The sequence below is a fragment of the Plasmodium inui genome (genome assembly GCF_000524495.1).
Source record: "Plasmodium inui San Antonio 1 unplaced genomic scaffold supercont1.5, whole genome shotgun sequence".
Classification (NCBI taxonomy): domain Eukaryota; phylum Apicomplexa; class Aconoidasida; order Haemosporida; family Plasmodiidae; genus Plasmodium; species Plasmodium inui.
In genome coordinates this window covers 374,963-385,154 of record NW_008481839.1, presented here as the reverse complement: position 1 = coordinate 385,154, position 10,192 = coordinate 374,963, and the positions used below count along the sequence as shown (strand labels likewise).

The window sequence follows — 10,192 nt, the reverse complement described above, 5'->3', positions numbered from 1 at the left end:
TCGCTAAACAGATAAACGGGGAACTTTTGCACTGCCTGTGCGTTGACAAGGAGTACACTTCTATATGACACGCCGCTAACTAGGATCTACCTGGATTCTTAACTTATCTCGTTATGTCCAATTTTCCCTGCTTTTTTCCCAATGCACGTCAGTGGTAATCCCTTTCGAGGATGCCTCAAATGGTGCGATTTTTAGGAATCTCTCCGACGGCTGAGAAGGTAAGTACGTCTAGACGCACGTGTGCTGTATACACACAAGATACGCAGCGTTCTGCAGACACAGAGCTGCGCGCGGAAGTTATCCAAACCAAGCAAACGTAACAAGTCAGTAGGGGCAGACACTGCTCATCTGTCTAGTCTGACGCCTGGTCATAGGGGCAATTGGGGCGTGAGTCCCAAACTATGTGCAAGGGTAAACACATGGCCCTTAGGCACGTGTACACGCGCATTCGCTATTTCGTTTAGCTCGATGCTGCACGAGGAGTCCGTAAATAACACTTGGCTCCCCCCGCTTCCTAAGTTCGTGAGTAATTTGGTTATTTAAGTGATTGTCGCTTGTCACCCGCTCGATGCTCGCTTGCTTACACAAATTCTAACGCGCCCGCATGTGTGTGCACGGTGGGCTAATGAACTGGAATGAACACGAACACACTGGCTATTGTGCATATAAACGTATGTGTAATTTTTTTTTTTTTAAATCACAATATGCGATATTTAAATTTTCCCCTTCTGGGTAGAAACCTCCGGAAAAATGTCTCTTTTATGGGAGGGGGCAGGAAAAAAATAAAAAATGGTGAAGGTGATAAATGCGATTAACCCGGTGATCGGGATAAGCGTGGCAAGTACAGCAGATAGAGAAGTCCATAAAGCAGAAAAAAAAAAAATCAATAAACAAACTGCGGTAAAGTGAAGGCAATTTTCTCTATAGCGAACGAACCATGCTGCGAGGAAGGGAAAACAAAATGTGTAAAGGTAGACTGTTGCACAATTTTGCGTAGTGATCCACTTTATGGCGTCATGCATAAATGGTACCACGAACCGTACTGCATGGTTCCGGAGCGCACATAAAAGTAAGTAGCACAAAAGGGTAAATATGAACCGGGGGCGGAAAAAAGCAAGTGGAACGGCGCGGGGAAGGGAAGGTTAACACAGGTATACACAATTCAGATAAAGGCAAAATTTTGCGCGAGGGGTGTAATGAGTAATGATATGTAAACACGTAGTGGGTCCTAAAAAGGCTGCTTAATTGTTGAGCATTAAAAATGGAAATTACTTTCAATTAAGAAAAAAAAAAAAAAAAAAAGTCCTCCCTTATAAGAAGCAATTATACAATTCGATTAAGTTACCCTATGAAGTAAGCTTAATAACATCGGAAGGGAGCAGAGGGTTAACATAAAGGTAGTGTACCACATATATATGCTGGTAAATATACACCCCGTGTGTTTATTAATCGTCACATAAGGGAGTGGGTGGGCACGGCAAGTTTGCAGGTGGGCAGACATAATCACATGAATAAATTTAAAGAAACGGAATTAAAAAAAGACGGTGAGTTACCCAAAAAAAATGAAGCAATCTTTTTTTTTTTTTATTCCTCCAGACATATACACACAAATTGCTAATTCTACGTGTGGCGTGGTTTGCAAGACAACGTTGCAAAACGATTAATGTAGAGGATCGGAACAGTCCGTTATAACTGAACTGATAATGTACCAATCGATACGTATGCGTGTGGAAGATGACGAAATTTGACGAGTAAAAAAAAAAAAAAAAAAGAAGCTGAAAGTTGTCTGTTTGTTTGGTCATTGTTTAATGTTTATAATGTAGAAAGAGTAAAAAAAAAAAAAAGACTTAATCTTCTGTACACACAAAAATACAGCTTCGGCTGCTACGTATGTTGAAATATAACTACACGTTCAAGTGGAAACAACTCTGGTTAGCTAAAAAATGATATCACAAAGCCAGCACTTTACGAATTGTTTTCCTTTTTCGTGCAATTATGAGCAAAAATTCAGTCACGGGCAGTGTACACATATGCCATGCACTGCCATAAGGAAAAAAAAAAAAAAAAAGAGCTGTTTTGTCGGAACAAATGAACGCATACATAGTCCACGTACATGTATATGTTTATATACACTTGCGCATGCACCGCGAACGGACGAAAGACGACAGAGTGATACAAAGTCTTCACTTATAAGTATCTACATGTACAGCACGCTGGGTGTTGAAAGACGGATATGAAAAGGCAGACGGAGAATAGGCACATATATATTTTCACACGCTTACACCTTTGTAGGAAATGTAAAAAAAGTAGGGCAAGCTACAAATGGACAATTCAAAATGTTGATTTGGTGATGTCTCGCTAGGAGGTAGGGAAATTTCGTAACAACATATATCAGGAATGGGTTAATTCTTTGGGGTGAGTGCTTCGAGCGGCACTCCGCTTGTGCTACTACATTATATATTTAGTCGCACGTTCGGCTATATGTACGGGAACGAAGTGGCATGCAGTCGTTTTGCCGTTTTGCCTCTTTCCATCTGGTAGATATATGTACATATATGTATGCCTACGCGAGAAGCGCAATCGACAAGTACCAAACAGTGCACGGTTCGCAGTAGAAGTGAAGCAAATACTTACAGTAAAGAAAAGAAAAAAATGGCTAACAAATGCGCACTTATATTTGTTTCTCCTTTTTTTCTACGCTTTAAAAAAATTTTAAAATGATAATAAAAAGGCAAATTCGTTAAAATCGGGTAAAAATATCTCCTACGAGGGGGATACGCTAAATTTTTATCATTTCAAATTTGTAGCGATGTCATTTAGATTAATTTTTTACGCTAATTGTAAAAAAAAAAAGGGAAAAAAAAAAAAAAATGCCGCCACGAAAAAAGGTGATTTAAAAATTGTCAAGTAGAGAAAATATGCTACATACGGCAGGACGCGGATTCAGTGGCAAAAATGGGGAAAGCAGAAATGTACTCTTTACTTTCACTTTGTGAACATTAAAGGGTGCAGATTCGTTAAAAAGGTGACGCTTTAACAATGTATGGTATATGCTCATCTGTTCATTCAGTTACATGTTATTATTTTTTTGACTTTTTTAAAAAGATAATTGTTCTATGCCCAGCCCCATCCCCATATTCCCGGGGAAAAGTAATCTTAGCGATGCTTGAATGGACCCTCTCACGGGGGGTAACGAGAACAGGAAATACTTTTGGTTCCTCGAAATGGAAGTGTAAAAGGGGAGCATCATACCTTTTTATTTCCCCTATTTTGCTTCTTTACTTTTTACTTTGTTTCTACGCCGTGTCAGGCCAACCCACTGTCCGCGTAAAGCGTGGACGCTACAAAGGGGAAAAACTAAGAAGGGCTGCACGGTACCTGAGTTGCACAGGGCAAGCCCTTACTCAGTGCCACCTCGCACCTATAAGTGATCCACACGGTACGGTCTCCTTACGGAATGAGCTTGCCAAGTGCGGAAATAAACGAAATGGGTCACAAAGAGGAAAAAAAAAAGTTCTGTACTGTCCATATGGAGAAGCTGCCTAAGCACGGGTTGCACGAAAAGCGCCGCATGACAATGCGCAAAAAAAAAATAAAAAAAAAAAACGAAAGCACTTTTTAACCTGTTCGTTTGTTGTGAATAGTGGTGGTCGTCATGCATGCATGTAAGAATATGGTAATCTGCCCACACAGAGATTTTCCGTATGCACTGTTAATTTGCTTTCCATTTTAGAGGCACTTTTATTTGTCCCCCATTTATGCGCACAACAAGGGGTCATGTGGCGTTGTCGGTAGCGTAACACTTCCCCCCCTCGAGAACACTCCAAAGAATAAGTACTCCAAAGAATGAGTACTCCAAAGAATAAGTACTCCAAAGAATAAGTACTCCAAAGGAGAAGCATCCCAACAGACATGCATGTTCCACATGCACACATGTGGGCGCACACGGTGTGTGTCTCTGTGTGCGGTTCGGCGTACCAATTAGGAGAGCATGTGTAAGGTGCAAAGAGAAAGAAAAAAAGAGACAACCGTAAAAGCGCAAAATGGTCCATGAGGACATATACCGGGAAATGAAACCGTGGATAGGGCAAATGTTCTCTCAAGAGGCAAGCACATGTAGCCATCGAGCTCATCAACATAGGGCTAGATTCCCCTGCTTGTTCTTTCGCGGTGTGAGGTTTTCACCCGAATGGGAAGGAGAGCCCTTCCCAAATAGGTCGCACTATTTTGTAAAAATAAGTGGAAATTTCCCCGAGCACTGCATACGGTAAAGACATTTTCCATCTTATTGAAAAGCCAACAGGGTGAGAATCAATCATTATGAAAAAGGGGCACCCATTATGAATAAGGCTCAGGCACTAATATTCACATGGATATGCTTTTTCCGACTTTACGCGTGCACCATTTGAGTCCCGTGAAGGTGTCGCTACCACTTGGTTTATCTCCTTCGCAAGAAGAATAATCAATAAACATCATAGGGGAAAAAAATAGGGAAACAAAAAACATCGGAAATTTGAGGCAGAACAAGAGAGAGGGGCATACCTTTACACCATTTCCATTTTACTGCAAATAGTTTTTACGCTATGACTCTCTTTGGCGTTCACTTCTTGGCCGAAATGACCGCACATGCTAGGAGCCATCATATCTGTGTGTAAAAAAAAAAGAGGCCACCACGCGGGGGTGAGGAAGGTAGGCGCGTGTATATATACATAATATATATATATGTATATATGCCTGTGCGCGTGTGTGAGTATCCTTCGCGTGAGGAACTCCTCCCTGGAGAAAGATCGGGTCAATTCGCTGATGGCCGCCTCACCAATTTAACCCAACACATGGGAAGAGAACTCTCCTTTTTGGCGAAATAGTCCTGTGCAAGCCTCCGCTTCTGTTTCCACGCCTTTGCTTCCGCGCATTTGCTCCACCGCCTTTACTTCCCCACCCCTGCTTCCCCGCGCTTTCTTCTCCGAGAAACCAATATAAAAAAGAACATGCGAGAGAAGTCCTGGAAAAACAAATTGCCACTAAATTGGAAAGATGTATAAAATTCTGGCTACCTGCTATGCGTTGACGACGGTTTTTTTTTTGCCTAATGAATCGAAAAATATCGAAGGGAATTTAAACGTGACCCCTGAAGTGGACGGTATCTTCTTATGCACAGGAGGAGAGCAGCGATCGCGAAGGCAGCGCCGTGTGTAACTGCTATATTTGCTGCCCAGCTCTCCACGCTTATATCGATAATCCCTCACTTCCTTTCTACAGAAAACAGATACATCTCCTTGGACGAAAACAACATAAACGACTTCATCAATGTTAAGGAAAACAAATTTCTGTTCAGCGTCACCTGCAGGACGTCCACATTTTTGAGCGGCGCGAAGAATTACGTTCTACGTAAGGTATCTTCCTCGCTGGGTAGGTGTCTCGAGCCAGTCGGAGAGATTCCCCCCGCGGATTGTTAGCCAGTCCACGCCGCAGATTTGCACGTACGGTGGTTGCGATTACAGTGGTTGTACTTACGGTCGCTGCAATTACAGTGGTTGTACTTACGGTCGCTGCAATTACGGTGGTTGCACGTACCATCGTTAAACATTCCATCGCTCCCCGTGTAACCGCTCCCCCACCCCGCAGACGCGCTGGAACCGCTCCGGTCGGATAACGTGAACCCCGAAAATGTAAAGGCCCTCGAAGGCGTTGTGCAAAGGACGTGGGACCGAGAAAATAAGGAGTTCCTAGAAACAACAAGGAAGCTAATCGAGCAGTACACAGACAGCGACTTGTTCATACTGCAAATAGGACTAAACAGCATCGCATCAGCAATCATCGACAAGCCACAGAATGTAATTTATGTAGAGGAAGATGTAGAAGTGTGTAAGAATTATTTCCTCCACAAAAATAATAGGTGTCTATTACTGTTGAAGGGAGTGGAGTTTTACTGCAACAGAGAGGATGATGGGGATGAGGATAAGTACATACACAGCACCCTCGATTTAATCACAAAAATTTACCAAAACAGAAACAACCAAGTGATCGATGTTCTCATCGTAAGTCACAAGTATCCAGTGGCCCTGCTATACTATGTGTACCCCTACATGGATTCCTCCACATTGGTCATCCTAATGGATAACTTAAATCACCAGATGAAGGAGGCCATTTTTGAGTACTACAATTTTATAGGCGAGGCTGATTTTTCAAGAAGTTTCACGAAGCGATTTTTTAACTCCTACAGGAAAGACGAACATAATGATAGCGCCCCCAATGAAAATGCTACCCACAAATATGAACTTAACGAAAATACCTACATCTATAGCAAAATGAAACAGTCTCCATTTTACGTAATTACCCTGAATCCTAAGATCATGATGAACCCAGCACAAAATCGATACAAATCTTTTATATCCAAGGAGTATACCTCCTCTTATGAGACCGAAATTACAAGAATGATAAAGGACATTGAAAAAATATTAAAGCTCAATGGTACCTTCTACAAAAAGAACAAATTGTTAGTTCAAAACTATTTCTCCGTTATAAATGATTTCGAATTTGACAATGATGAGCATGTCACGAAAAATGTCACCGACATGTTGACTTCCATCCTGAAATCCTTTACCATCACAGGAGATATAAATACAAACAATTACAACTATGCCTTGGAGAGTTTGGGAAATATATTCCAATTAATGTTATTCAATGTTTATAATAACTCAAAATTTAAGTTGTTATTCACACCCTTAATAGACTTCTTTAAATTGTACTTGGATAAAAATGACTCAAATTATATAATGTACGAATTTCTGCTATATGGACTTATTAAGAATTCCAGCCAGGTTGCCTCCTACGAATTGAAAGAACTCCTCTTCCTTGATGTTTTAAGAGATGTTTCCAAAATGGTTAATACCTTCTCCATTCGTGAAGTCATCCGAGTCGTTACCAAGCTGAACATCTTACTCAAGAAACTCAGGTCCAGGGAGGACATCACTCACGTTAAGGAATACATCAAACGGGAGTTCAATCTGGATTACATTAACAATGAGTTGTAGTAATGGATGGAGTTTGGGAAGAAAGAATATATCTGTGTCGTATGCTTCCCTGGCATGGGCTTGGCTTAATTCAGTGGCCATAATTTTGGCTCTTTCATTTAAGAAGCTCCGTGTTTCTTTATTTTTTTCTTTTTTTTTTTTTTTTTTTTTTTTTTTTTTTCTTTCTTTTTTTTTTTTTGTTTCATTTGGGACTGTGAAGAGGTGTGCTTCCACTCTTGCACGATCACCCCTGCATTTTCCAGTGCACACTGTTTTGTTGCAACCTGCGAATTACACGCCGATTGTCTCTCCACTCCGTTTTTGTGTGTGTCTGCACCGCAGTAGGTCTGCTAACCCTTTTTTGTGTGTTAAGATATAATCCCCTTCACACGAACCCCCCTAAAACGTATTCAACCTAGGATTCACCTTTATCTGTTCATATAGTTATCGAAAAAGGGAGTCATCTACGGGAAAAGGAAAAGCGACTCCATGTGCCTCTGCCCCTCCTTTGTTGGGTCTTACCAAGTGACGCTATTTACACCTGCGCGCGTTCAAACCATCAGCGGTGTACTCACGTACATTTCTCACATAAGTGGATGGTGCACACACCACTAGGCAGTTTGAAAAGAGGAAATTTAAGAAATGAGACAAAAGGGAAAAACGGAGAAACTGCTCATCTGACATATGATTGGTTCCTTCCTCTATCCATCCATCCACCCACCCACTGTGATGTCCCTTGTCTCTTTTTCCAATTTATTCACAAAGAAGCTAAGCAATTTGCCTCTACATGTGGCATAAAGTTAGACGTGCTCAATTTCTTGTTGATGGAAAATGCTAATGCACAAATGAGGAGGGGGCTACGAAATGGTCCACCAGGAGCAGTTCACCACCAGCAGTTCACACACACAAATTAGATTGAGACTATGATGCACTCTTCCAAGTGCTGCTCCTGAAGGGGGAAAGACGCCAGTTGGGTCTTATAAGAAAAAAAAGCAGCAAAAAAGAGAAGAAAAAGAGAGCAGCAAAAAAGGGAAGAAAAAGAGAGCAGCAAAAAAGGGAAGAAAAAGAGAGCAGCAAAAAGAAGACACCTCCTTTTTCCAGTTAAAGAGAAACAATTGACATAACCTGACGTGAAGATCTCCGTAACAGATTTAACAATTTGGCTAGCTTGGCCTATCCACTGGCATCCGATTTATTGAAGCCCCTGCGCACCTTCTAGATTGAAATAATTGCTTCCCTTTTCATACATCTCAGGCGATAACTTGTAGCTGGACCACTAATACCACCTTTTGCACGTGGAGTCCCAAAAGACATGCTCAGACGGATAGGTCGGGGCTGGATATTTCGGCAACAGATTAACTGGGCAGATAGGAATAGCCTTCCGTACGTATTCACTTCTGTAGCTACTTTCCCCTTCAAATGGTAACGACCTTGTCAACTTCGCTTCCTGTCTAGGCGGTAGTTCCGGAAGCGGTTTCGGTCCGAACTCGCTTCGATAATTGCTCTCCCCTTCGAAAGGAAGGGATTTTGGTGGCTTCTGTTCAACGCGTGGGGGAATTTCAGGTAGAGGCTTAGGTCCAAACTGACTCCGGTAGTTGCTTTCGCCCTCGAAGGGAAGAGACTTCACCAATTTTGTTACTACCCGTGGGGGAAGTTCAGGTAGGGGCTTAGGTCCAAACTCGCTTCTATAATTGCTCTCTCCTTCGAAAGGAAGCGATTTGGGTGGCTTCTGTTCAACTCTTGGAGGAAGCTCAGGAAGCGGTTTCGGTCCAAATTCGCTTCGGTAGTTGCTCTCCCCCTCAAATGGAAGCGACTTCACCAATTTTGTTACTACCCTGGGTGGCAAGGGGGGTAGAGGTTTAGGTCCAAATTCGCTTCGGTAATTGCTTTCCCCTTCGAAAGGAAGCGATTTTGGAGGCTTTTGTTCAACTCTTGGAGGTAGTTCCGGCAGCGCTTTGGGCCCAAACTCGCTTCGATAATTGCTTTCCCCCTCGAATGGCAACGATTTGGGAGCCTTCTGTTCTACCCGTGGGGGAAGTTCAGGTAGAGGCTTAGGTCCAAATTCACTCCTATAGTTGCTTTCTCCCTCGAATGGCAACGATTTGGGAGGCTTCTGTTCAACTTTGGGAGGTAGTTCAGGTAGAGGCTTAGGTCCAAATTCGCTTCGGTAATTGCTTTCCCCTTCAAATGGCAGTGACCTCGTCAACTTGGCTTCTTGCCTAGGCGGTAGTTCCGGCAGCGGCTTTGGACCAAATTCACTCCTATAGTTGCTTTCCCCATCGAATGGTAATGGTTTTACTATTTTGGGACATTTGTGAAAGCCGCAAGTGCAAATTTCATCTACACATAACCCTGGTCGCTTACTGGGAGATTCCTTCCTTCTCTGTTCACTGTTTCTGTCCAAAGACAAAATTCTATTAGCATAAAAATAGTCCTTCCCATTTGGTCTGCCATAGTCTTCCACACACTCTGAGTAATCAGAACTGTCACAGTTTTTGTAGTCCTCAGACGCGAAATTAAATTTCACTTTGGGTTTCTCTGCAATGATTTCCATATTGAGAGTACTTATTGAGTGTATTTATTGAGTGTACTTATTGTGAAACACAGTTTAAAAGAGGTACACCAAAATGGGGGCGAAGTTCACTGCAACGTTTTTTTTTTTTTTACAAAATGTAAAGCAAAGGTTTACGTGTAACACTACAATGGGGAGAAAAAAAAAAATATGTCCTCCGTTGATCAATTTTAAAACAAAAAAATTATGTACATTCCAGTAAAAAAAAAAAAAAAAAAGACTAAAGAGCCACGTTATGAAGATGGTTAAATTAAACATGAGGATATGATATATCTATGAACGGAGAGGGAGAGGTGTCAAATCATTGAGGGGTTGTGCTATTTCTACAAACTGGGCCATGTGCATGCCCTTCGGGGTGGGGAGGTAAACAAACACATGTATCTACAAAGGGGCGAGAACTGTTGTATTTGGACAATTGAAATGGTGCGAAGGGACAACGCGTGTCGCACACCTTCGCATTTCGTCTCGTTGCGACCTCGATTACGACTTCGATTACGACTTCAAGGTTACAACCGTGCGAACACAACCGTGTGCTCATACAATACGTACAGTACACACTTATGCGCAAACTGTTGTGAGCTTTTCTTTTCACACACATAACATGTGA

The 10,192-nt window shown here is 42.0% G+C and overlaps 2 protein-coding genes across 2 annotated transcripts; one reads left to right on the top strand and one right to left on the bottom strand.

Annotated features, from left to right (window-relative positions):
- Positions 1-5,034: 5,034 nt before the first annotated feature.
- On the top strand, positions 5,035-7,034 carry C922_01532 (hypothetical protein; the record flags this gene model as incomplete). The annotated part of the gene is made up of 3 exons (XM_008817135.1): positions 5,035-5,140; positions 5,260-5,409; positions 5,626-7,034. The coding sequence occupies 3 exons, from the start codon at positions 5,035-5,037 to the stop codon at positions 7,032-7,034; spliced, it is 1,665 nt and encodes a 554-aa protein (XP_008815357.1).
- A 1,255-nt stretch (positions 7,035-8,289) lies between these two features.
- C922_01531 (hypothetical protein) lies at positions 8,290-9,567 on the bottom strand (the record flags this gene model as incomplete). Its single annotated transcript, XM_008817134.1, has 1 exon — positions 8,290-9,567. The coding sequence occupies one exon, from the start codon at positions 9,565-9,567 to the stop codon at positions 8,290-8,292; it is 1,278 nt and encodes a 425-aa protein (XP_008815356.1).
- Between the last annotated feature and the right edge of the window lie 625 nt (positions 9,568-10,192).